Source organism: Sceloporus undulatus, chromosome 10 (genome assembly GCF_019175285.1).
Source record: "Sceloporus undulatus isolate JIND9_A2432 ecotype Alabama chromosome 10, SceUnd_v1.1, whole genome shotgun sequence".
Lineage (NCBI taxonomy): Eukaryota > Metazoa > Chordata > Lepidosauria > Squamata > Phrynosomatidae > Sceloporus > Sceloporus undulatus.
In genome coordinates this window covers 3,020,377-3,047,881 of record NC_056531.1, presented here as the reverse complement: position 1 = coordinate 3,047,881, position 27,505 = coordinate 3,020,377, and the positions used below count along the sequence as shown (strand labels likewise).

General features: G+C 45.4%; 2 protein-coding genes across 8 annotated transcripts in view; both read right to left on the bottom strand.

The window, feature by feature from the left end:
- The window catches only part of FBXO21 (F-box protein 21), a 44,009-nt gene extending 39,222 nt beyond the window's left edge, over positions 1-4,787 (bottom strand). For 3 of the 4 annotated variants that reach the window (XR_006100911.1, XR_006100912.1, XM_042442150.1), the window contains exon 1: positions 4,445-4,786. Coding sequence is in view for 1 of the 4 variants with exons in the window: in XM_042442150.1 (XP_042298084.1) it covers positions 4,445-4,725 (281 nt within the window). In the remaining 3 variants the exon portion in view is untranslated. Of the gene's footprint in view, positions 1-4,444 lie in introns of all 4 variants that reach the window. The other variant, XR_006100910.1, reaches the window with a different exon arrangement.
- A 1,774-nt stretch (positions 4,788-6,561) lies between these two features.
- The window catches only part of NOS1 (nitric oxide synthase 1), a 135,568-nt gene continuing 114,624 nt past the window's right edge, over positions 6,562-27,505 (bottom strand). For 3 of the 4 annotated variants that reach the window (XM_042441768.1, XM_042441770.1, XM_042441769.1), the window contains 15 exons: positions 27,264-27,368; positions 26,543-26,601; positions 23,214-23,330; positions 22,084-22,258; positions 21,455-21,593; positions 19,939-20,017; positions 18,411-18,604; positions 17,204-17,373; positions 16,477-16,687; positions 15,906-15,993; positions 15,258-15,379; positions 14,211-14,359; positions 13,861-14,055; positions 13,269-13,387; positions 6,562-12,054 (listed from right to left, as the gene is read on the bottom strand). In XM_042441768.1, coding sequence (XP_042297702.1) covers positions 11,997-12,054; positions 13,269-13,387; positions 13,861-14,055; positions 14,211-14,359; positions 15,258-15,379; positions 15,906-15,993; positions 16,477-16,687; positions 17,204-17,373; positions 18,411-18,604; positions 19,939-20,017; positions 21,455-21,593; positions 22,084-22,258; positions 23,214-23,330; positions 26,543-26,601; positions 27,264-27,368 — 1,980 coding nt within the window. In that variant the 3' untranslated portion in view covers positions 6,562-11,996. Of the gene's footprint in view, positions 12,202-13,268; positions 13,388-13,860; positions 14,056-14,210; positions 14,360-15,257; positions 15,380-15,905; positions 15,994-16,476; positions 16,688-17,203; positions 17,374-18,410; positions 18,605-19,938; positions 20,018-21,454; positions 21,594-22,083; positions 22,259-23,213; positions 23,331-26,542; positions 26,602-27,263; positions 27,369-27,505 lie in introns of all 4 variants that reach the window. The other variant, XM_042441771.1, reaches the window with a different exon arrangement.

Sequence of the window (27,505 nt, the reverse complement as noted above, 5' to 3'; positions counted from 1 at the left end):
GGATCTGAACTGACAGTGACAGACCAAGAGAGAGCTTTTTGAAACCGCAGAGGATAACAATATGGAAGTGTCAGCTACGGAAATAGGGAATGCAACACAAGGAACTGTTAGGAAAGTGACTGACATTAAGACAGTAGGTAAATCTATGGTGGATGGATGAATGAATGAATAAACAAATGAATAAGTAAAGTTGCATTTGGAATACCATGGAAGCTCTGGTCATCTCAACTCAAAAAGGATAAGGAAGAATTCTTTTGAGAACCGAAGGTTTAGCAAGAAAGGGCTTTGAAGCAGGTGCTGTACTTTAAAAAAAAACAAACTGTACTGTGGTTTTTTAAATGGCTATCTGTAACTGCACCTTTTCAAATGTTTTCAAATGCCGGTGATATATTATTTCTGTTTGGGGCATGTGGTGGGCATTGGCTGTTTTCTTTGTTTTGGTGTGCTGTGTGTTTTGCCTGGGTTATGCATATGTCTATGTAAATACGTTGCCTGGTTTGGGTTTTTTGCTTGTAGTTGTGTGCCTTCAAGTTGATAATAATAATAATAATAATAATAATAATAATAATAATAATAATAGATTTTATTTTTATCCCGCTTTTCCGCGATGATCAAAGTGGCTTTCAGATTAAAATTCAACATAAAAATACATACATATCAATAAAAACAATGTAAAAATATCATATTAAAAACTACTACACAGCCAGCTTGGTTGAACTGATCCAAAAACATTGCGAAAATCGTTACACAATAGGGGGAGAGAGCATAATATCACATCTCATGGGGGGAAAGTTTGGTGAAAGAAAAAGGTCTTAAGGTTCCTTCTGAAAAGGTCCAGGGAGGTGGTGGAACGGAGCTCGTCGGGAAGGTTGTTCCACATGTTTGGGGCCGAGATGGAAAAAGCCCTTTGTGAGGTCGCCGCATATTGCACAGTTGGGACCTTCAGCAGATTCTTCCCGGCTGACCTGAGTGTGCGGGGCGGATTATATGGGGGGAGGCAGTCCTCCAAGTACCCTGAGCCCAAACCATTTAGGGCTTTATAGGTAATTACCAACACCTTGTATTGGGCCCGGAAGCGAATAGGCAGCCAATGGAGATCTTTTAGGATAGGTGTTATATGGTCTGCCCTGGAACATCCAGCGACCAATCTCGCAGCCATGTTCTGCACTAATTGAAGCTTCCGGGTTTGGTACAAGGGTTGCCCTATGTAGAGCGCATTGCAGAAATCCAATCGAGAGGTTACCAGAGCGTGTACTAGTTTCAAGGTCCCCCTGGTCCAGGCAGGGTCGCAGCTGGCGTATCAGCCGAAGCTGATAACAAGCACTTCTGACCGTCACATCCACCTGAGATGTCAGTTGGAGCCACGAGTCCAGAAGCACTCCCAAGCTGCAAACTGAGTCCTTCAGGGGGAGCGTGACCCCATTCAGGACAGGTGGACAAATTTCACTACCCGGGCCTGGGGAACCTATCACCAGTACTTCCGTTTTCTCTGGATTCAGGCTGAGTTTGTTTTTCCTCATCCAGCCCATTACCAACTCCAAGCAGGCATTTAGAGGAGAGATGCCATCTCTAGTCACTGCATCAGTCGGTTCCCAACTTATGGTGACCCTAACACGGGGCTTTCTTGGCAAGATTTGTTCAGAGAGGTTTTTTTGCCACTGCCTTCCCCTGAGGAAGTGTGACCTGTCCAATGTCACCCAGTGGAGCTCCATGCCTGAGCCAGGGTTCAAACCCTGGTCTCCAGTCATAGTCCAACGCTCAAACCACTATGCTGTGCTGGCTCTTGGATTTTTTTTTGTACAGTGTGCATTTTGCCTGGTATATGTGTGAAGACAGTGAAATAGCTGATCGATTTCCTTTCCCTCGGCTCAGACGCCAGTCAAAAATGAAGCCTGCAGCCAAGAAATCAAGTAACTTGGAATGGCAGCTATGAAGGAATTAGGCAAGATTTGACTGTAAAAGATACACCCCTGAGAAAGAAAGACAGGATCATCACACCAACAGGATGTAAAAGCTGGACACCGAAGCAAAGTACCAGGAAAGTCAATGCATTTGAAAAGTGGTGCTGGACAGGAGTTGTATGGATACCACCAAACATCAAAAGACAAATGTATGTGGCCTAGAGCAAATCAAGCCTGGACTCTCACAAGAACCCACATTAAAGGAACTGAGGGGATTCTATGCTATGATTCTACGCAGTCCAAAACCCACGGCAGAAACCACACACTCTGAGACGGCTTGAACTGCCCTGGCAGCATTCCCCAATGTTTCCCTATGGGCAACTGTTCCTCAATGCTCCCCTATGGGCAAGTCTTCCCCAATGCTCCCCTGTGGGCAAGTCTTCCCCAATGCTTCCCTGTGGGCAAGTCTTCCCCAATGCTTGTGGGCAATCTTCCCCAATGCTTCCCTGTGGGCAAATTCTTCCCCAATGCTTCCCTGTGGGAAGTCTTCCCAATGCTTCCTGTGGGCAGGTTTCCCAAATGTTTCCGGGGAGAAAGCTGTGGGCAGGTCTTCCCCAATGTTTCCCTGTGGGCAGGTCCCTTCCCCAATGCTTCCCTGTGGGCAGGTCTTCCCCAATGCTTCCTATGGGCAGGTCTTCCCCAATGCTTCCCTATGGGCAGGTCTTCCCAATGCTTCCCTAGGGGCAGGTCTTCCCACAATGCTTCCCTATGGCAAGTCTTCCCCAATGTTCCCATGGGCAGGTCTTCCCCACTGTTTCCCTATGGGCAGGTCTTCCCCAATGTTTCCTATGGGCAGGTCTTCCCCAATGCTTCCTATGGGCAGGTCTTCCCCAATGCTTCCCTATGGCAGGTCTTGCCCAATGCTTCCCTATGGGAGGTCTTGCCAATGCTTCCCTATGGGCAAGTCTTGCCCAATGCTTCCCATGGGCAATCTGCCCATGCGTCCCTATGGGAAGTCTTGCCCAATGCTTCCCTATGGGCAAGTCTGCCCAAAGCTTCCCTATGGGCAAGTCTTCCCCAATGCTTCCCTATGGGCAAGTCTTCCCAATGATTCCCATGGGCAAGTCTTCCCCAAGCTTCCCTATGGGCAAGTCTTCCCCAATGCTTCCCTTGGGCAAGTCTTCCACAATGTTTCCCTATGGGCCAGTCTTCCCCAATGATTCCCTATGGGCACGTCTTCCCACAATGCTTCACCTATGGGCAAGTCTTCCCACAATGTTTTCCCTATGGGCAAGTCTTCCCCAATGATTCCCTATGGGCAAGTCTTCCCCAATGCTTCCCTATGGGCAGTCTTTCCCCAATGCTTCCCTATGGGCAGTTCTCCCCAATGCTTCCTTCGAGGGCAAGTTTCCCCAATGCTCCCTATGGGCAAGTCTTCCACAATGTTTCCCTATGGGCAAGTCTTGCCCAATGCTTCCCTATGGGCAAGTCTTGCCAAGCTTCCCTATGGGCAAGTCTTCCCCAATGCTTCCCTATGGGCAGGTCTTGCCAATGCTTTCCCTATGGGCAAGTACCCCCGTTGGCCCAATGCTTCCCTAGGGCAGTCTTGCCCAATGCTGTCCCTGAAGGGCAAGTCTTGCCCAATGCTTCCCTATGGGCCAAGTCTTGGCCCCAATGCTTCCCTATGGCAAGTCTTCCCCAATGCTCAGGGCCAACCCCAATGCTGTCCCTATGGGCAAGTCTTCCGCCAATGCTTCCCTGATGTGGCAAGTCTTCCCAATGCTCCCTATGGGCAAGTCTTCCCAATGCTTCCCTATGGGCAAGTCTTCCCAATGCTTCCCTATGGGCAAGTCTTGACCCAATGCTTCCCTGTGGGCAGGTCTTCCCCAATGCTTCCCTGTGGGCAAGTCTTCCCCAATGCTTCCCTATGGGCAAGTCTTCCCCAATGCTTCCCTATGGGCAAGTCTTCCCCAATGCTTCCCTATGGGCAAGTCTTCCCCAATGCTTCCCTATGGGCAAGTCTTCCCCAATGCTTCCCTATGGGCAAGTCTTCCCCAATGCTTCCCTATGGGCAAGTCTTCCCCAATGCTTCCCTATGGGCAAGTCTTCCACAATGTTTCCCTATGGGCAAGTCTTCCCCAATGATTTCCTATAGGCAACTCTTCCCCAATGCTTCCCTATGGGCAAGCATTCGCCCATGATTCTCTATGGGCAAGTATGGTTTCCCTATGGGCAAGCACTGCCATTTGTTTTAGTACCTCCCCGCTTTAACTCTTGGTGGCTCATGGCTGTGGAATTCTGGGAGTTGGAGTTTGTTGTGGGGCCCCGAGCGGAGCTCCACAACAAACTCCAACTCCCAGAATTAAACAGCCATGAGCCACCAAGAATTAAAGCGGTGCCAAAGCGGGTTATCTCTCCAGTGCGGATACACTGACCGCATTTGTTCCGTGGGGCTTGTGCCTGCAGGAGTCCTCCCCCCGAGTCCTCTCTGCCCTGCCCTCTGCCCATGCTCCGAGGCCCTCTCTCCCGGCGCAGGGCCCCACCTGAGTCGGAACTGCTCCCGCCAGACCTTCCCGCGGGGCTGCGAGGCCTCCCTCAGGCGGCGGCAAGTGGCGGCCAAGTGGCTGAGGTCGAGGGCGCTGAGGGCGCCGCAGCAGAGAATGGACTCCAGCAGCTCCCCCGGCAGCTCCGTCAGGCTCAGCGGGCCTGGGCTCGCCGTCCCCGCGGCCTCCTCTTCCTCCCGGCCGGGCTCCAACGCCGAGACGCTCGGCTCGTCCCTCCGCTGAGGAGACGACGGAGACGCCGCCGCCGCCGCCGCCGCCATCTTGGCTGTTTCCCTGGGAGCGAGGAGGAGGCCACCACCAAGGGACCATCTCCAAGGAGAGCCAGGAGGAGGAGAGGGCGGGGCGCCTCAGGGAGCGTCGCGCAAGTGCCTCCCTTCCCCAAAACGCGCGGGCCTCGCCTTGGCGCCCTTTGCCGCCCCCTTCAGGCCAAGAGCCGCAACTTCCAGGCCTCGGCGCTGGGGAGCCCTGGCGGCGCAGCAGTGAAATGCCTGTACTGCAGCCACTTACTCACTCGCCTGCATCGCAAAGGAGTCGGGACTAGGCTCCAAGGGACTCCTTCCTGGCTCTCGGGCGCCCTCCGGTGGCTGCATTCAAGCACACTTCCCAAGGCTAGCCACCGGAGGGCGCCCGAGAGCCAGACAGCGTGGCTCTTTAGCCGGCTGCTCTTAGGCGGCTAAGATCTTATCCGCCCCCAAATGCTGTGCCTTGTGAGGATGATGGGAAGTGTCCTCCAAGACCCCCTCCCCCTCCAATGCTGTGCCTTCTGAGGTTGATGGGAAGTCAGGGTCGATTCAGCCTGGCATTCTTTTGAGCCCCGGCTCGCAGTGTCCCCAGACTGTGCTCTTTCAGGGAACTTTGGACTTCAGCTCCCAGCATCCCAGGCTATTGGCCAACGTGGCTGACACTTCTGGGAGATGAAGTCCAAAGTCTCTGAAAGGGCACCCATTGTGGACCACTGGGAGTGTTTAAGTGCACTGATAAGTGGTATAGAAATGTACTTGCTGTTGCACTTTTGAGTGCGCCAGCTGCTTCCCATTGCATTCTGGGGTTTGTAGTTCAGTGAGGCCTAAGAGCTCTCTGGATGAGAATTCTAAATGCCCCTATTTAAACTTCAAATCCCAGAATGCAACAGGAGGCAGCTAGAGAAGTTAAAGTGAAATAGCAGCACTATGTGTAGTGCAGACATGTGCTGTGTGGCGCATGTTTGCCCTGCTTTGTCCCGTTTTGTTTAGTGATCCCAGGTTCGAGTACAAAGGTGGGTTAGAAGGCCATTTTCAGCACCTCTGATGTTTCCACTGAGTTGTCCACCATGACTTCAAGATCCCTTTCCCTGTCAGCTCCTCCTAAGTGTATGTATCCACTCTGTCGGAAGTTAGAATAAAGCATGGGTTCCACTGGCATGCTGAGTTCTGTGTCAGTGTTCTGGTGAGCCATCCACCTCTGCTTAATGTACCAGCTGGACACTTACACGTTTAAACAACCATGTGGCACCTGCGTATTTTATTTTAAAATGGCAGCCACAGGAGAGAATAATAGTGGCTTGTTCCATGCGGAAGAAAGGAAGGACTAAGGGCCAATGCTGCCAGAGACAATTTTTATTCTAACCCTGAGTAGCTGATGTTCAGGCATGGTCTCAATCTCTGCAGAGGTAACCAGTCGAGGTTTGCTTTACTATTTGACCAGACAGCATTGGGCCTTGGTCCTCCTTTTCCTTCGACCTAAGCATTGGAATAGGGCTGGCCTAAGACCTCTTGCTGCCCGAGAGAGGGCAAGATGCCACCCTCTCCCCATAATGCCATGTACAGAAACCTGATGAATTGGCCGTTCAATCTTACTTCAACCCTGTTGGTAGCAAGTTGTCTTCCACTATCCTTCTGCTGTATGGGAGAAGGGAACGGTGCTGGAGTCCAGCAGTAAATGCCAAAAGGCGGCCACTGCTGCCATCTTGCATCTGCTGTCTGATGCCAACGCTTGAAGCCCTGGCTGCCCTCAATAACATGGTGAGTTCACTTTCCAAAGTGGAATGTTTCCTTAACAATTCACCCCAGACACCCAGAGATGCTAAAAGACCAGGCAGGACAGTGCAATGGATTCAATTCACTTTTTTAATTGATTGCAATGCAAACAGGCATAAGTATTTTTATTCCATAAAATCAGAAGATCCGAACTATACAGAAAGGAGGTGCATGCTTTAGAACAGTGTAGATACCTCGCAAACAAGAGCAGGAGTCAGTCCATGAGAGAGGTGCTGAGCATGTTGTACAAATGGTGTCGACTTGGCAGCATCAAGAGCTTGGAGGTAAAGGAACATAAAAGATTTCCGACCGCTTAAAGCACTGATATGATCAAATACAGCTCCCACCCTCCCTCACACCCAAGAAACAGACATTTGTGCAGTGTATCAAAACATTACAAACTGAATTGCACTGCCCATCCACGCAAGGAAATGCAACTGTGATTTGTTCATCAGCTTTTGATGTATGGCAGTGACTCAAAAACAAACAAACAAACAAACAAAAATACCCATTAACAAATAAATAACAAAGAAGGCACAGTGACACAAGGGCGCTGAGCTGAAAGGGAAAGGAATGAAAAATGGTCATGTTAGCAAGGAAGGATCCACAGCTTGGATGCTTGGGAGACCTCTAGATTTCCAAATGTTGCTCACCCATATTAAGTCGCAGCCCTGCGTAGGCAGAAACATATATACAGCTGTTCATCTCACATCATCATCAGAGCACTTGAAGTTAACCGGCCAAAGCGCATGTGAGGGAGCAGAGACAAGTTTGTACAACCAAAACACATGGTTGCCATTATCTGATAAAGGTAAAAGGAGCAAGTTTCTATTTAATTATGAATGCTTTTCTGCACTAGAAATGGCATAGCTTTTCATTTTTTAAAATAGTTACAATCACTCAACTGCAATGCTTGTATTCTGCCACTAGGTACTGCTATAGCACCATCTGCACAGTTAAGCATTACAGCAGCATCCACTGACAAAACATAAGCATCAGCTCATTGAACAAAGATGCCTCTTTCGTTCATTTTCTGCAGTGCCAGGAGAAAAGCCTCTGCCATGAGATGAGAGTGCACTTTCTTTTATACAAAGCAAGCATGGGGGGAAACCAGAGCCAAGAGTTACACAAGAAGACAGGGACTAGGCAAGGATGGGAGTCATGCAGCCCTCCAGATATTGGACTTTATCATACCAGCCTGTTGTCCTGCTACAATTGTGCTAGTTTAAGAATGGAAGCAGATCAGTTTGGCATCATTTATCACACTTTCCCCCACAATAGTGGTCTGGCGACCCATGGTCTTTTTTTGCACTGCCAAACCCTGCTTGTGTGAATGTGCTGCTTCTCCCTTCTCTGAAAGCACTGAGCTTCCCAACTTTGGGAAGTTGTTGGCAGCAATGGTTTCTGTGTCTTCCCCCTGAAGCATGAACAGCCATACAGCAGCCCCACGCTTCTGGAGGAAGCCACGGACAAGTCATCCCAACTGCCAGCAGGCTTGGGGAAGAAACTGATGGATGCAATGGCTGCAAAGGCAAGAGGGGAGAGGAGCAGAATCATGCCCATGCACACCATATGTCTGCCTGAGAAATGGAACTGTTGCAAAAGGGACCCATCGCACAAAGGCAGTAATGGAGTAGCAATGAGAATGAGAGCATAATGAAAAATGGCACACTTCATTAGTGAATGCAAGGGAGCAGCAGGATGGACATGATGCCATGTGATAAGTACCAGCCAGACACTTTTATCATGTTAAAATTCTGTTTTTTTAGTTTTGTGTGGTAAGTCTGTTGTTGGACTACAAACCCCAACATCCCTCACCATTGGCTGGGCTGGCTATGGCTGCTGGGAGTTGCAGTCATGCAGAGGGCTGCATGTTTTCCCATCCCTGGACTGGCCCCAAAAGTGGTCGATTACATTTTAAGGGGAAAAAATGCAACAGGCAAAATCTATGAGGACCAATTGAAATGCAATAAAGAGAGCCAGATGAAGGCATTTATTCAGCAGTTAAATGGACACAAAATTGTATCTTCTAACATTCCACTGACGCACAAGCTGTTTCTCAAAGCATGCCATGCCACGATATGTCTCCAAGCATGGCAAACAACTGAGCCATTTATTAGATAAGTTTACAGCTGAGCCTCACTAAATTTGTCTGTTGTAAAAAAAAAAGTTTTTTTGTTCTTGTGCATCTGCTGCTTACATTTTCAGCTCCAGCAATCCACATGGGGAGATAGATAAGGGAAACAAACATACACATGCATCTTTGTGTTAAACTCACAATAAACTGACATGCAGTCCAGACATCCAGTTGTACTCGCCCACGTAACTGCTTGGGCAAAGTATTCTAAGTATTTGAGCATGTCTGGCTAACCTGATGCAGCAAATGATGTCAAGCTAGTGTGGCAGTTCACTTTTTGCAAGGCAATAAGCTGCATGTATTCTTTGACAACCCCAGCATGATACAATCAGGACTTTGGGAATGTGTAGAATTTGGATTGAACTGGAATGTGGTATATTTTGATCTTACCAGGTCTAGGTTACGCTAAAAGATTGCGATAATGAATCATTTTGTTTTCTTTTTTAAATCACCCTCTATCAGCTTTGCCTTGCATTTACTGTCAGTGCAACCTTCTGTACATTTACTCAGAATTAGGTTCCACTGTGGACAGTGGGGTTTTCTCCCATTTAACCATCTATAGGATTACTGCCTGAATCAAAGTGCCATAACTAAACCCAGCCAGAGTTTATCACAACAGCAACACATTCTACTGAAAAGGCATGTCCTCCAAGGGGCTACCAAGGAATCTATACAACATTTACAACCCCAAGAGGACGTTCCCTCACCTTTTCAAACTCTGTCCAGCCAATGTTTAATTCTCAGTTCTTAAGGGCCTTGAGAGAGATAAAATAAGTTTATAGCCCCATCTAGCTTTACTCACTATACTCAAAAAATGCTCTCCCTTTTATAAACTACCTCAGGTATCTAAGCTGAAATGTACATGTGTTTCTGCTATCGTGATTGACAAATTCTTCAAAAAGAAGACTGGGCAGCATTTATACTCACTCAAGGTCAGATTAGGACTCAAAGGTGTTTTACTGTGGCATATTAGTGAATTTGCCACTAAAAGTTTGCAACCGTGTCCTGAAAATGTAGTTCAGAGTTTAACTTTGTGTCATTACAGCTGGAAGATCTATCATCTAGGGAAGTTGAGAATGTCCTGGATTTTTTATGAATCATTGAGATAGCGCTCATTTTTCCATACATCATGTGATCATGGACATCAATCAAGTTAGTGAGTATCTGAGAAAGAGAGAATGAATGAATGAATGAACGAACAAACAAACAAACAGGGTGTGATGGATACCCCACTCCACCAATACACACCTACTATCACAAGCAGAGAAAGGTAGGGAGCATGGGAAACTTACATTTTGGACTACAATTCCAAAAATGTACCACCCACAATGGGCACCAGTTAAGCTAGATGGGGGATTCTGGGACCTATACTCTCCTCAAAATAAGTTTATCAAACTTATTCCTGCAGGGCAGCGGGGTTGGACTTGATGGCCCTTGAGGTCTCTAGGATTCTGCTAGGAAGGACCATGCTTACTATCACAGAAGACACAGAAGAGCCAAGATAATCCATATTGCCCCCTGACCGGGATGTGTTCACAAGCTTGGGGTGCCTTCTTTTTAAATTATTAAAGCTTTTAGGAGGGCAATAAAGAAGGCTTTTCTTTCGTCTTCCATTCATTTCTCTCTGTTTCTTCTCCTCCACATCTTGTCCCTACAGAATGTTGGAAGTAGGATAAAGCTACCCTTCCTCAGCAGACATTCCCCTGAACCCTGGCTCCTTGACAAGCTTACACAAAACTTCAGTCGGCACCAACGGACACTCAGGGTTTGGGGAAACAGATTTAGGCCCTGAACCCTATGAGACCAGGCCTAGCAATGCCCCTGCCCTCCTCCCTGCATAATATGTAGTATCTCTGGCAAGACAGGGATGTTGTAGACCAGGGATGAAGGATCTGAATCCTTTTAAATGCTGTTGAACTGTTTCTCCCATGATTGTTCTCCACTGGAGAGTCAGAATGGCCTTCCCCTTGTCTATATGGCTCTTCAGTGGAAAGGATTGCTTAATCTTTTCCCAAGAGCGAGGGGGCTGCCTGATGCCGCTGATTATGGGTGTCATGCAAAGGCACTCAGTTTTTATTTATTAACTACCATGCTTTTACTGTTGCCACACATCCTAAAATAACTTGATCTAAGTTCTATGCTTTTTGACTGGGCAGGAATGGGGCCCGTTGACTTCAGACTGCAATATGTCTTGGGTCAGGCCTATGCAGAGATGGTTCTTTGGCACCATGATTTTTAAGGGAAAAAGAATACATCCATCCCATGACGTTAAGCGAGCAAAACCCCTAGAAGGCTCTCCTATGTACAAAGACTCTGAAAGGCAGGGCATGGTCCACAGTCGCTTTCTGGTAGCCTGTCTGCGAAAGTCTGCTTACCTTTGCAACCTTCAAAGAGTGGTGCCATTAAGGCTGGATTTTGGGGATGAAGTCTAGGGTCCTACTCGGCCGAATAAACAGGAGGAGCAGGGAGCAGATGCAGCGGAGCTGGCTTACCTCACTTTGAAGCAAGTGAAACAATATACATGACAATGTAAAGCAGGGTGAGCAACTGGAGCCTCCCAGTTGCTTTTTACTTTCCTTTTTTGGAAGGAGGGGTTTACAACTTCATTCAGCCCTAGCTAGCACAGGCAATGGTGAAAGACAATGTAAGTTGTAGTCTGAAAAATCTGGGGTGGGTCAGAGTTGCCCACCCCGATCTGAAGACCCCAGCACCACCATTAAATCCACTGTACACAAGCACACTGCACAGGGTTGAGAACTCAGCCGGGACAGGAAAAGGAGAAAGGGGCAAGGCAGTAACATTAAGACAGTGCAACCAGAACACAGCATGCTGATGAAGGTGACATTGTGACCTGTCCAAGAGAGACCAGTCTCACTTTGTAGAGGACAGAGAGACTGCACAGGGCAGCCATTCACCCCCTCCCCACCTTCCTCCTGCCAGAGTGCAGACAATGAACAGTGGCGGAGGTGGGAATATGACCCATTGCTTGAAGCAAAGAGTTTGACAAACTAGATGGCAACTCCACATTTCTCTGCTGCTATCCTTGATCCCCCACCCCCCATGGAACACTGAAAGATACAGATGATGATTGCTTAGGTAGTGATTTCATGCAGCCTCCAAAAAGCAAAACAACCCCCCCAAGTCCTTGTCATTAACAAGAGGAAGAACAAAGTTGTGAGTTGTGTGTGTGTGTGTGTGTGTATAAGAGCCACTGCAGGTTGAGAAAAGCCATCACGCTTTAGCGAGGGAACTCCAGAGAATGGCACATGGAGAGAAAAGAAACTGCCACAGGATGCAAGGAGAGGTGTGTGAGGGGAGCAACATCAGCTTCGTCGCCATCTCCTCTGTCACCATCTGCGCGCTGGCCAACACACATCCATCAGGACACAATAACAGGACGAGACACAGAAGAGCTTTTGCCATGGGCCGTGGAGTCCCTGGAGAAAAGGAGCGGATGTGGATGTGTCAGTACAGGATCCAGACCCCCCATTGGGCTGGAACAGTGCAGCAGGAGCTGCTATGACTGGCCAGGGCTTGGCATCCCATCTTGGGCAACGGTTACTCAAGGTTAGGAACAAAACACCCTGCAAGAAAGCCAATGGTTAGAGCAGATATTACACTTGCATTGTAAAGTGTTTTAAGCATCACTGGACTTAAATGCTGGACTTAGAATCAGGGAGACCTATGATTACCAATCGGCCTAACCTACCTCATAAGGTTGTTGGTAGATCAAAGGGTAGTGGAAGAAGCAAGTTCTAAGATATCTTGTGTTCTTTGTAAGAAGGGAAGGCAGAATATAATGCAATGGATATGCAATTAAAGTGATGTATGTTGAAAAGCATGGTGTGCTACCAGATAGTGTAATAGCATCTTGGCGAGTTGGGCCGTCTGGAGAGCCACTGAACTATAGCTGGAAGTCTTCTGAACAAGGCCCCCTTGGCATGACTCCCCCCCTCCAGAACAAGCGATTCTGGAGCTATATGATCTGTCTGAGCCCCAGTGGATTCTACGTCCTTTGAAAGTTGATGTCTGGCTTTCTTGAACCTGTCTCCTGGTTTGTCCTTCGGTTCTAATTTATTCTTTGATCCTGACCTCTGGCTCTGTTCCATTGCTTTTGCCTCACCACAAACCACTGTCAGCAGCTTGTCCCCAGTACCAGGGTCTCAAGAAAGGATTGGGAACTTTTAGTTCTCCAGATATTTTGGACTAGTTCCCATCATTTGTAACCATTTGGGACTTGTAGGCCAAACCATCAGTAGGACCAAAGGTTTTCTACCCCTAGTTTGAATTTAGGTTTTTCTTCCTCAGTCCCTTAGAGCTGCAAGGGGTTGACAGTGGAACTTTCTATATTCAGTATCATGCAAAAGAGCAGAGCTCTGAAATGTTATTTGACCCATGGTCCCTGTGGATGGATAAATCTGGGAGCTGTAGTTCAAAAAAGCAACTTATCCAAGTTCTGCAAGAAACCCCAATGATCCAGTTGTATAGTAATCCCCACCCACTCTCAATGTGAGACTCAAGGGATAGCGTCAGGTTTTGCCATGATCCAATTCTGAACAACAAAAGGGATTCTATTCTTCAGCCCACACATTTTAGGGAAACAAAAGCCCAGGTTTAAAAAGAAAGGGGAAAAGCCAGCAAACTAACTCACTCATCCGTGTCTTTCTTGCTCTCCTCGATGTGTGCAATCGACTCAGATCGTAGGCGGTTAGTCACTTCGTATGTGCGCAAAGTGACTCCAAATATATCCTCATGGTATCGGTTGTCATCCTGCAGAGTGGGGGAAGAGACACGTGAGATAGAAAATCCATGCACAGTTACTGTCTTGCAGAATACAGGCCCTTTGGAGAAAGCATAAAAGGACCTAGAATTCAGTGGTTCTTTGTTTTTTCTTTTCCAGATGTTTTGGACTTTAAATTCCAGAAGCACTAGCCATTAGAACCCACGGTCAGAGATCTGGGAAGCTGAAACCCAAGAGATCTTGAAGACCCCTCATCTAGATGACCAGGGTGGTATAAAACTTTGAAATAAATACACATTCTTCCCTTGTTCACCCCTGCCTCCATTAAGATCCATTGCACCTTCCACACATGTTGGACCACAATTCCCATCAGCTCATTGGCTTTTGGTGAATTATAGATGTTGTAATCCAACACAGGGGAGGGGCATCAGGTTGGGGAGGCTGCAGTAGACTCCAGTGAATAGAGCAGTGCCCTGTGGAATTATGGGAAATGTGTACTCACCCTTAGCTTGCTGATGAAAGTACTGGCCTCCTCAGTTGTCAGCTTTCCTTGCTGCCTCGCAATGCTCTGGATGGTCTTGAGAACATCTCCAGCCATGGTGACATCACCACAGACATAAATGTGGCCTCCTTGTTCCTTCAGTGCCTTGTAAACTGATCCTGCCAGCTGCTCCTGCAGGATGTCTTGCACATATTTCTACAAAAAGGTAAAGGGTACGATTAGAATCTCACTATGTGTTGGGCTTTCATATCCCCAGGAAGTGGCCTATAGGTAACTATGGGTATTAGAAAAAAGGTATTCATTACAAGAATTAGTTACTGGTAACCAGTAACATACAAATTCTGGGTTACCTTTGGTTTTTCTGGCTCCCGGGAGTAAGCTGTGAACAGTTCCTTGAAGACACCTTTGCTTTTGGCCAGCAAAGTTTCCTCTTTGTAAATGTGGTCAATCTTGGACTGGCGGCAGCCAAAAACCAGTGTCATGGGACAAGGTTTCAGACCTAGGGACAACATGGAGGAAGAGGCAGATGAGAATGGAAGGGTGGTAAGATGGCGTCCATCTTCCCAGCAGCATGAGCAGAAGATAATCCACACTGTAACATACATCTGCTGTTTTCCAACTACATTCTAGAGAACCAGAACTACCAATCCTTCCCAGAAGTGTATAGTCTCAGTAGAAACACTTGGGTATGTCGCTAGGGTACACTCAGTTCATGCAGGACAAGAACTGCTTCAGTTCCCTTCCACAGTGATAGTGTAATGGAGAAAAAGTGGGAGACCCACATGGTGCCAGAAATCAGTAGTGAATTGGTGTGGGCTTCACCAGGTGCCTAGGGATGCTCATCCCGCATAAGGGTGTGATGATAAAAACCACTAGCCTCAAAGGAGAGGCAGGCTTGAAAAAGCCCAAACCTTGCCCACTCCTACTGAAGCCAGAGGGGCAGCTTCTTTCTTGTTTGGGCAAACATCACCAGGTAGAGAGCCAGTGTAGTGGTTACAGTGTTGAACTGAGACCTGGGAAATAAAGGCATAAATCTAATTATTAGTCTCACCTCAAGTACACCCTCTGAATCAATGGGACCTTGTACTGATCTAAGTTCCAGGTATATTCCACTAACAGTAGAATTTACGCCCCAGGTTTTAGTTCCCACTGAACCAAGAAAACTCACCTAGTGATCTTGGGGCAGACACTCTCTCTCTCAGCCTGACCTACCTCACAGACTTGTTGCTGTGAAAATAAAGTGGAATGCAGGAGAGCCATGTATGTTGCCTTCAGCTCACTACAGAAAAGGCAGTATGCAACTGCAAGTTAGAACAGTTGGACATTCCTTCTTTTGGAGATCTACCAAGTGAGGCCAGGGGCACTGCATTCAAATACTGACACAGGACTAGACCTACCTTTGTTTTTGATATCAAAGAGTCGCTGCTGCCAAAAGCTCCGGAAAGGAGCAATCCCTGTCCCAGGACCGATCAGGATGCAAGGAACCTGTGGATCTTGGGGCATGTGGAATCCAGGAGCTCTGGATAAAGAAAAGGGAATTTCACTGTGTGACCAAACAACCAGATTTGCCTCAGTTTTGACTGCAGAAGAGTGAGTGCAAATCCTAGAATTAACATACCCTCAGGACTAGAAAATTGCTTCCATTTCCATTTCTGAGAATATGAGAACAAAATCAGTTCTCCATCCTTAGGATCTCTCAATGCAACCCTAATTTAAAGAGTTCAAAAGCCTGTACATATTTGCTTTTGGTTGGTCTAATAAAGGCATTACACTAATATTGATTTTGGAATTTTTTAAATGTCCAACACTGCTCTCTTTGCTTATTGTATTACCAAGGTTCTACAAGATTTACAATCTGGTTATTCTAGCAAAATTCAAGTTTTCAGGCTAGTTTATCTCACAAATTACAGTGTGTTTGATGGAGCCTGTAAGAGCACATAAGACTGCAACCTGGCTTGGCCTTCTGGGCTTCAACAGAACCAAAACAAAGCTGAAGTCCAATTTTTCCAGACTGTTTTTTAAACCTCTGGTTTCCCACATCTTACCCTCTGACAAAACATGGCACTATTTCATCCTCCTGTATCCGGTTGAACCAGGAAGAGCAGACCCCATGATGTATTGGCCCTTCCCCATCTAGGAGAATGTAGAAAGGTTACTGGTTAATGCAGTCATAGAAAATATCCAACATTGGCCTTTTTAAAAACAAATCACTACTCAGGTTTTGAATGTGAATATCTGACTTCCAAATTTCAAATTCACATTACGAATCTGACCTTTCTGTGTGTTAGACATTGATTGTGTTTGCACTGCTGTCACCCATTAAGTACTGTTGCATGTCAATGGTCAAATTATCTCTGTTTCTAAATGCTATTGTTTATCAACCAAGTTATGTCTACCAGTACACATTAGCTTTTGGATACTGCAAATAATAAAGACAAAATGCAAAATCAGTAGTTAGGCTGTGGCACAACAGCTGAACTTCAAGTACTAATCCTGGCTCACTGAGGCCTGATAAAGTTATATTTCAATAAACAAGAAGTAACATCTTAGATCTGGGCACAGTTTGATCCCCATGCTCAACTTTCAAGTCCACAGATAGCTTTTAAATATATATACCTCTGGTGCGATAGGAGACCACAGCTACTGTGAGGTGGACCTCATCAGGGTACATGTAAGGGGAAGAGCTGATGGAATAGTAGCGAGGCTGGAGCAATGGGAGCTGAGTCAGTAGGAGGGTGGAGGGCATCTGTACAGATGGGAACTCTTCCAGCACTTCAACCATTGTGGGGTTTTTAGACCATTTCCACTCTTCATATTCCTGCAGACCCTGTATGAGAGAAGAAGTGCACTAGGTTAGTCCAGCATTCTGCTTGCACTTGTGTAAAGAAAGAGAATGTTTGGCCTTCAAGATGTTGTTGAACTACATTTCCCATCAGAAGGGCTGTATATTCATCATGCTAGATAGCAGGCACCTCTGGGGATTGTCATCTGTTGTCCCATCTAACTTGCAGCTTTGATGATATTACAACCATCAGCAAAATGACCTTGGTGTATTTACCAATTGCTGTTGGGTGCACACTCCATGCACCCAAAAATTCTCAGTAAAGGGTTAAATGCTTTGATTATTTCTGTCCCCGAGACACAGTTCTGGAACTGATCCTGAAAAGAAGAATCCTACTATCCAAGCTCTCTATACTGGGGGTCTAACATTTTACCACACATGGCAGAATGTGATAGGGCATTAATCATCAGTCACTTTGTAAAGATTAAGAAAGTGCAATGGGGCTGGGAGAGAGGTAGGTTTCTCATCACAATCTTCCACTGCCCTTCTGACTCTGCTTACCTTGCTAAGAATTTGAAGGCGCTTCTTCTCTTTGTCACTGGTGGCCAATAAGGCAAACTGTTGCAACAGGATCGGTGTGGGAGGGGTGGTTATATCCAGATAATATTTGAATGCCTGGAAGATGGTACAGGGTGGAATGCGGTTCTCATCTGTCCAGTTGCTGATGACACCTGTGGGGACAGAACCCAGTTCATCTTCAATGTCACAACAGTATCAGAGTTGCTCTGCCATTAGGCAAAGTGTGCTGGTCACTTCAGGTAGAAGACATTGGGAGGAAGCAGCAGGGTGTTTGAGGAAAGAAATATGTGCTACGTAGGTTGTCCTGAGCCTCAAAGCCAGCCTGTTCCCTTTGGGCACAGCAGAGGATAATCTCCCACTGTCACTGTTGATGAAACATTCAAATAATAAAGTCAGTTCTTTGTCTTGGCTAGCAAAATGGCTTGGGCAGGCCCTAACCAGAACAAGTGAACTATTAGAAACTGGAGATATTCATTTAAGCAGTGACTGGATGGCTGTCTGTCACGGATACTGAAGGCTCAAGATTACTGTGAGTAGGATTGGACTAGAGCAGTAGATCCCAACCTTTGGTCCTCCAGATGTTTTGGACTTCAGCTCCCATAATTCCTGGTTGTTTGGGATCTGAAGTCCAAAACAAATGGAGGAGGCAAAGGTAGGGAAACACTGGACTAGATGATTTCCAATGTCCCGTCCATCTTGAAAAGTGTGCATAGGCTTAAATTCTCTAGCCACATGTTTCCCACACCTGCATAGACAGAAGATCTAGCTTAAATATGCTTGTAGAATCACAGTTTTAAAGTGTTTTGGCCAGTCCTAATAAAGATGTTAAGAGAGCCAATGTGGCATAGTTGTTTGAGTGTTGGACTAGGGCTCTGGGAAACCAGGGTTTGAATCCCCACTTAGTCAACCCACTGGGTGATCCTGGGCAAGTCCTCTCAGCTTCAGAGAAAGTCCATGGCAAACCCCCTCTAAATAAACCTTGCCAAGAAACCCCAGTGATAGTTTTGCCTGAGGGCTGCCATAAGTCAGAAATTACTCAAAGGCACAGATCACCATCATCAACAACAACTTTGCCCAGGTGTTAAGGGATGCAACTAAGATGCTCCAGCAGCAAAAATAGTTGTCTTTAAAGGTTACACCATTATGAATGATACAACAAGTAACTTTGAAAACTGCCCGCCCTTGTTACCTAAAGCTGTACTCCTTTCTTCCAACAGTTCCACCTTCACCAGCTGGTTGGTGGGAGGTGCATCTTCCACCCGTTCAATCAAGGCATTGACCAGATCTTCATGGTTGCCTGGGAAAACACCCAAGTGGTCTCCGGGTTCATAATGCAGCTCCTGGTGCCCATTGGTGTGGAGCCTCAGAAAGATTGTGGAGCGGCTAAAGGGAACAGGAAGGTTAAGAATGTTCCAGTCAGTTTCCAATCAACACTTCCAATAACTTTATACTAGCAATAAAAGTACTTGGCATAGAACATAGCTCTTGCATATCACAGTAAATATACATGTAGGTGTTTCAGAACTGTATCAGACATGGGTCACATGTAAAAAAAAATCACCATGTTCAGATGCCACTATTATATACTGAATTATCAACCAGGTTCCACTTATTCTCAGGGTCAAACTAGCTACAGAGGTACCCCGGGTTACGAAATTAATTCGTTCCGCCGCCGCTTTCGTAACCCGGAACAGTTTTTTTAATTGATTTTTTTTCGTAACCCGGAAATTTCGTAAGGCGGCGCATTCGTATCCCGGGGTACCACTGTATTACATTTTTATGTAACATGCAGGCATGCCAGATATCATTATTCAAATGTAAATGTTGGAGACTTGACCTGGACTGGAAGCCTATTGTTTCACTGGACTTGAGGGCACACTACTACTACTACTACTACTACTGTTACTATTGAGTTCCATCCTTGATTGTAGGCATCCCAGCAGCATCTGGCTGATAATTGTAGCAAATAAGATATCGAACAAAACTTTGAAATGTTACTTTTCTGGACTACAATTCTATAGCCAGTTATAACTGGGGAATTCTGGAAGTTGTAGTGAAAAAAGTAACTTCTCTAAGTTCTGATATTGGGCTAGATGGAGTCAGTCTGAACTACCAGGTCTCATGGCTTGGGCCCGAGTTACTTGAGGGACTGCATCTCCCCATATAATCCGCCCCGCACACTCAGAACAACCGGGAAGAACTTGTTGGAAATTCCACCTTCTAAATATGTTATTACTTCCCAGATGGCCTTCTCAGTAGCAGCCCCACAAATCTGGAATAGTCTTCCCGATGAGCTCCGTCTTATCACCCCCCTGGAAACATTTAAAAAGAGGCTTAAAACCTTCCTCTTCTGTCAAGCCTTCCCCCCTGGAAAATGAAGTCGTGTACTCTGATCTCACTGACTCTCTACCTCACCCTATTGATTGATTGAATGACTGTTTTTAGATTGTATATTGTATTTAGTGCTCTTGGTTTTATCTATTTTATGATGTTTTTGTAATTGGTTTTAAACTCTATGTAAACCGCTTTGATCTTTTTGGAAAAGTGGTATATAAATAAAATTTACTATTATTATTATTATTACTTACTGCTGTGTACCAACTGTGTAGTAAAAATTCCCCCAGGAGTATCGGGCTTTGCACTGAAGACAATATAGTTTATTTCTGAGTAGATATGCACACTGTTAAAAAGCTCCCGTGGGGTCTGCAGTTCCTTACCTGGATTTTGGGCTTTGTAGATTCTGACGGTTCAGAAGACGGGCTGCAAAGACTCTTTTTTTATGAATGCTGTATAAGCCTGGGAGTTGAAAGAGAATGTCTGTAAGCAATGGAACCACACTGCATCATGGGGAAGCCAATTCCAGATCAATGGGAGAACGGGGAAGAGATGTCTGTTTCACACTATACATGCTCTACTGGCCTGGGATTTGCCGTTCTATCACCTCACTGGCAGTGAGAGAGCTGTATTGCTTATACTGTACTTAATCCAGCATGGAATGTTATTTTTAAAGGTAAATGTATTTCATTACTTTAAAAAAATGAAACAAAACAAATTACTCCTTATTTGTGACTTTATGAAGTTACCTGTAATGCATTAACTTTTTAATTTAAAATAATTATTTTAAAAACACAATAAAATATAAAAATGTCCCAAAGTGACCCTTGCACACAATGTTCTGAAAACAATGAGTAGCTGTTACTCATCTCCACTCCCACAAGTAAAAACATCACCAGTTAGGTTATTTTGCAAAAGGGCCACCATTATGCCCCCATTTACCTCTAAAAGTAATGTGTTTCAGCTAACGTTACTTGAAATGCACTGCTTCCAAGTGCTAGGAAAGCCTTGGGAAAATGCTATGAAAAGACCCATGTTTATATCATGTCAGCACACAGCCATAAATGTAGCCAGGTAGGCTGCAATCCTATACATACATAACTGTGATTAGGCCCCGCTGAACTCAATGTGAATGTGCCTTATTTCTGAGCAGTCAAGCATAGGTTCATATTGCTGAAAGGCAGTCTTATAGTTCAGTCGCTTCAATATTACCAAAGCTCTGGTGGGCTTTTGTCATCCAAGCAGGTGGCAGGGAGGTAACTCTGCTTCTGTCCCCTTCCTTAAAAGTATCTCTCCCATTGCTTACACCAACTAGGTCTAAAACAGGGCTGGGAAACCATGGCCTTCCAGATATTACTGGCACAACTCCCACAATCCCTCATCGCTGACCATTCTGGCTAGGGACCTGTAGCCCCAACACATCTAGAAGGCCACAATTGTCCATCTATGGTCCAAATCTTGGAGGGGCAAGTCAATGGGGACCAGAGGCCAATTCCCTTGGCAGTCCCCCACTTTCAAGGGCTGTGCATGGTAAGCCCAAGTAATGCAACATCACCTTCTGCAGAGGAAAAATGAAATGGTTGGGGGGTACTGTGGGTTCTGGGTTGCTTGATGGGGTACTTTCATGTCTTTTCACACATGCCAAGGGTTTCCTGCATGGAGGCAGGGCAAAAGTTGCAACTGAGTTTTAAAAAAATAGACAGGGGGGTTGGGGGCTTCGGGGAACCAGTGGGGGCTTCTAGGGCCACAAAAGCGGGAGCACAGGATATATATATGGCCTATGGACTACACTTCACCCAACCCTGTTCTAACGTTGCAGGCATGGTTAGGGACTAGGATGAGGACCACCGAAGGAAGGTGGTGCCGGGAAGTGGGGGGGGGGGGCCAGGATAACAATACCTTGTGTCAATTCAGGAGCCTCAGCCACATACGTCAGGCGGAACTTGCTCCGTTTCCAGCTCCGGTCATTGCTGATAAGGGAGTTGTTGGCCATCTCAATGTTGACATCATCGCCCACACAGAACACATCACATGCTGCCTGCAGGAAATATGAGGGGTTCAGGACCAAGCAAAACACCCCTGTGCCCTAGGTAGGATTTTCCCTCGTCTCCACAATAGTGAACAGGGGTGAGATTAGGAAAAGCACTGTGTGAGTGGCACAGCCAGACATGGAGCAAGCACAATGGGTTTTGGGTAGAAATGGATGAATCCGTCTATTTGTCATCAGTGTCACTTTTTAAAAACTGGTTCAAACTTTAATTTGTTTTTGCTGGTTTGTTCCTTAATCTGAGACTGACTGATTTTTAATTCCACATGAAAATTCTGTGATGTGGTCAGTGGTGGAGGAAACTGGGTCAGGTTTAGCTTGAAGAAGAGTAGATGGAGGGCCCATCTTAGATAGTTTCACCCCTTCTGGAACATGCTGACTGAAACAATAGCTACACAGTATTAAAGGCTGGCCCTCTGGCTGAGACATCATGTTCGAAAACACAACTTGTCCCCCAAGAGGCAAAAAGGAAGCAGGCTACCTTGAAGACCTTCTTGGCCCATGTCCGGAAGGATTCCTCCTGTCCACAGAGTTCATCTCCCTCACCCATCCTCAGGATACGCTCCCCTCCCAGCTCCTCCAAGAGTGTGTCCACAGCACGAGCAAAGGCGCAGAAGTGGGGGTACGCCCGTGACCCGAGACCAAAGACGGAGAATCTGCAAGCAAGCAAGCAGACAGAGAGGTGGCTGCAAGTGGCTAGTGGATAAGCAGAGCCAAAGGGAGTTATCTTTGCTTTCCTGGAAGGCCATGTGCAAGGAAGGAGATTTTTTTTTTTTTTTTTGTCTTTCCAGAGGCCGGATGTTACAATAAGCTTAGTGGCATAGTTGGACTAGGCAGGAATTCTTGATAAGTGGATGTTATATATCTGCCCCCTCTCAACCTCCCTGTTTCTTCTAAGCTTAACTTGCAGAAAGGGGATGAATTTTACCAGCAGTAATATACTGTTTTGACCTATTCGGTCTTCTGGGAGAGATCCGTCTTATTACCTCCTTGGAGGCATTTAAGAAGGCACTTAAAATGGATCTCTTCCGGCGAGCTTAACCACCTGACCTTGTGTAAGAGACACCTTCAGACCATTCTATGAATCTACTGCATTACCACTTGACAATGAGTTAGCTTTTAAGATTAACTGTATTTTTATATGTATTTTATTATTGATGTATGTGTTTTAGAGGACTGTAATCCCACCTTGATCCATCTGGGAGAGGTGGGAAAATATAAATAAATAAATAAATAAATAAATTATTATTATTATTATTATTATTATTATTATTGGAATGCATATTACTTTGGCTAGCTTGATTTTGGATTGGCAATTAAGACCCATTAGCATTACAAAAGACTTGCTCCTGACAGAGCTGAAAAGTGCTAGGACAGGTTGTTATGGATCAACACAGCTACCTTTATGCTTGGAGTCTTCTTAGGAGCTTGGCTATGGGGACTGTTATGAGAAGCACTGACTACCGCACTACTTGACATGGTGTCCACAACTCCAAGATACTCATGCCAAGAGGACTGCAGTTTTGTCCCTTGGATTATGTATGTCCACGACCTTCAGAATTCAATCCCAAAACAGCACACCTCTGTCCCACCTCAGCCCTCTCTGATCACCTGACATTGGCCAAAGGACCAGTGCTCTCAAAGTTATCCCTGTCTTCCGGCCCATCAGTTGAGGATTTCCGAGCATCTGAATACGAGGAGACGCTGTTGAAACGTACTTTGTAGCTCCTGAAAATAGGATTGAAGCAGAATTAGAATTTCTGGGAGGTAGAACAGAAGCCTCTGTGTTTAGTTTCAACACTCATGGTTGCCAATGAAGGGGGTGGGGGGATGGATTTTTCCAGCAACACTATTTTGCTGTGTGCTATCCCTGTTGTAAAGCAAAGTATTTTAGCTTGTTCTTCAATGGGCAATTGAAACCCATTAGTAGCTATGCGAATGACCATAATGAGTGACTGTACTACATGGTTGGTACTACATCTCCACACTCAATCACCCCATTTTCCTCTCTGGAAATGTTAAGTAAGGACTTGCTTGGAACCTTACAGGCAAAGTACACACAAACAAAATCTGCAAATGGATCTCCCCACTTTTAACAGTTTAATTTTTAAGCAATTATGGTAAGGCTTTCAGTTCATTCACGGCAGTGGGAAGGGAGAGATAAAGAACTATAGTGCTCTCCACTTCATTCTGCATCATTTCCTGTCCCAAATTAGGCTGCTATCCTATATCTGCTTACATGGAAGAAAACAACGTTGAATGCACTGGGGCTTGCTTCGGAGCAGAAACAAACAGGATTGCTTTGTTGTATTTTGAAACATGTCTATCCCACCTTACAGTTATAAGACAAACGACAGTCATGGAAACATGAAATCATAACCAACAGCAACAAGCATTAAAAAAAAAGCAGAGAAGATTGCAGTGTCAAATAAAATTACTCCCAACAGCAGTGAGAAAAACAAGCAAACCTAATCAGAGAGGCATGACAAGCTTCCATGTAAGCAGATATAAGATAAGTAGCATAGAAGCTGAGTGACTGAGCTACATATTAGGGTTCTGGGTCTGAATCTGACCCTTGCCATAAATATACAAGGTGGCCATAGGCAAGCTAAGTTTTCTCTCTGGTTGAGTCCTTTCAGCTGCAGTATGAGACATAATAATATCTTACAGGGGTGATATAGACATCATCACTAGATAATGCATAGGAAGCACTTTGAACCCTTGAAACTTGCCACACTATTGCTCCTGCTCCTACTACAACTACTACTATTACAATAGTCAATAATATTATTTTCCACATCCACCCCACAGCCAGTAAAGAGACCAACTGAGCCTCCATAGGGAAAAGTTTTCACAATCCAGGTATCATACCACTGAAAAGGCCTGTGTCACCCAACCAACTCAGCTTCAGAAGGCAAATGTTTGTAGACTGTCCATTGCTTTTAAGCTACTATTTGACTCATGGGGGCAGAGGAGCACATGGACCTTTATTGTGCTTGTATCCCCCACCCTCCACCCCATTGCCCTGCCTCCATGGGGTAACAGCAGTCTGTGGGGGAAAGTCACTGGTACTCCAGGAAAACAGCACACAGGACTAAACTTTAGGACACCCAGTTTGCAGCACTTGTATTCTGATTCCCCCCCGGAAAGAGGCTGCTTTAAAACTTCTTAGCAGAGAGTTAGGAGGTCCAAGCACACATTTTCTGCCGCATATCACACATCTGATTTGACCCTAAGGTGGGTGAGGAAGCAAAGAACTAGAGAAGGTCCAAGACTGTCAGAAATTGTTACTAAGTACAGTAGTAGCAAGAGCCTGACATCTAGCGATCACCTGGTGTAATTGCTAAGCTTAAAAACAATTGACGGGGAAAGCAGAATGGAGACACTGCAGAGACAGTTTCAAACTAGCACTTTGCTATTTGTTTTCTAGTGGAATCAGGACTAAGCGGTCTAACATTGCACTATTCCATCATTTCCTTTAGTATCAAACTGTGATAGAGCAGAGACAGCACTTCCTTAATTTTCCTCATCAAGATTTGCTTTTACATCACAACCATTGTGGTCCTTAGATCTGTGAAAGATAAGTTAAAATAAAGGCATCTATCTGTCATTTTCAGTTTCTCTCATCTTCTTATTTTCCCAATCTTACATTTGTTCCATCCTATTTCTCCATCATTTGGCAATTTTGTTTAAAAAAGGAAATCATCCTGAAAATTTGTGCACACTTTCTTGGTTATAATGCATTTTAGTACATTATTTTCACAAATATGTGCTTTCCTTCAATATGATGGCTTGGGGAATTCTAGGCTTGTTGCTGCTGTTGTTGTTGTGTGCCTTCAAGTCATTTCTGACTTACAGCAACCCTAAGGCGAACCTATCATGGGGTTTTCTTGGCAAGATTCTGTGCAGTGTAGTCTAAAAAAGCAACATTTCCAGGCTCTACGTCAAACAAACTTCCTTTTATTCTGAATCAAATCACATCCTGGACTCTGGACTCTGGGTGAGCTGGGTCAGACACATTTACTCAGTGCATGAAATAACTTGCAGGTTTGTTGTAAAGATTTAAAAAAATCAGAGAAGGGGATTATATTTGCTGATTTGGACTTTTTGGATAAGGGCCAGCATTTTAAAACATACACACACATATATCTCTTTTTAAAACCACCTGTCATCCATATGGATGCCAAGATGTTATACAAACCTACCTTTAAAAAAAGCCCAGGCAACAAAAATTCCAAATATAACTTCAAGATGAATAAAAGCAACAGAAGCAATAAAACATACAGAGGTCAGCTAAACTTCAAATGCCTTGGAAGCAAAAATGGTTTGACGGTCAGGAAATATTTCTCATCCCAAACAGCTACTTTGCACTCCTGGGGACTGCTGGGTGGCATGGTTTGCAGTGGCAACATTGGCCCTCTGACCAACTGAAGTTGCCCACCCTTACAGGACACCTTTATGTATCAGAAGCTGGGGACTTCTTGGTAGCTATCTTGTTATGTGCCTTCAAGTCAATTTTAACCTATGGTGACCTTAAGGCAAAACCATCACTGGGTTTTCTTGGCAAGATTTGTTCAGAGGGAGGTTGCCTTTGCCGTGCTCTGGGGCTGAGAGAGTGTGACTTGCCCAAAGGGTCACCTAGTGTGTTTCCATAGCTGAGTGGGGATTTGAGCCCTCGCCTTTCAGAGTCTTTTTCCAACATGAAGACCAATATACCATGCCATTATTGGGAATTAATGTCCTGGTTTGGAGGGATCCTAGATGGAGGCTCGAAGCATCCTACAGCCATGCCTTTGGGAATCCAAAAGGAGCTGACTGTCTTCTGGGACAAGCCAGGGATCTGTGAGTAGGCATATGTGGTCGAAGAAAAAATAAGTGAAAAATGAGACTACCGAGGGCTGTATTACCCCTGCCGTATACTGCTGCAGGGTCACAGTTACCTGCTCTCTTCCAGGTTGGAGTTGGGATTCTTCATTTCCATCAGGGCACAGCCAAATTTCTGGACCCAAGAGAAAACAAAATAGGAAGCAGGTACATCAATTACCATCTGGTTTAAAAAAAACCCACAAACCATAAAAAACAGTTCTAGCCTGGGGTGTGGGGAAAGGCCCTTTCCACGTTTGTACAACCTATCTCCAATTTAGGATGAGGTCATTGCCCCCTCATAAGAATTTTGCCCATCAGTGAAATCTTCCTTCAATCCCCAGATTTTTAGAATTGCAGTAACTTAAGTTGAGCAACAGAATATTTAGAAATACAGTTGAAGCATCCAAAGAAAAGGTGTCGGCAAAGCTACCAAGGAAGTGCAAACATAATTAGTATAAGAGTTCCAAATGTAAATTATTTTTTACATCTGCAATGCTGGAAATATGGAAATGGAAAATTTCATGGGGGCAGATTATTATTTTTTTTGGGATGGACAATGTCCTTATTTTTCTCCACAGCTGTACTCTAGCTCCAGGGCTATGAAGATCCTTGGCCTAGGTACTCTGGTGGCTGCCATACCTAACTTTGGTAAGTTACTCTTTTGGACTATAGCTTCCAGAAGCCCCAGCCACCAAGGGCAGTCCTGTGGAAGCACTATGAGAAATTAAAAGGGTGCTAGGCCTAGCTATCAAGCATGGCTCTGTTACAAAGAACAAGGTGAATAATGACTCGTACCTCGCCATTCTCAGGTGGATCTCCATTGCCAAAGGTGCTTGTGACCACCAGCACAAGGGTTTCATGTTCTAGATGGACAATGTCATACTCATCCATTGACATCACCTGGAAAAAAAGCAAAGGGAAGAGGTTAAGAGAGCTCCCCATAACCATTCAAAAAGGTGCAAAAGAAAGATACATTTTCAGTGCATGCCTATGTGCCATTGTAGAGTTTGATTCTAACTTCTGACAGGAGTTTGGGC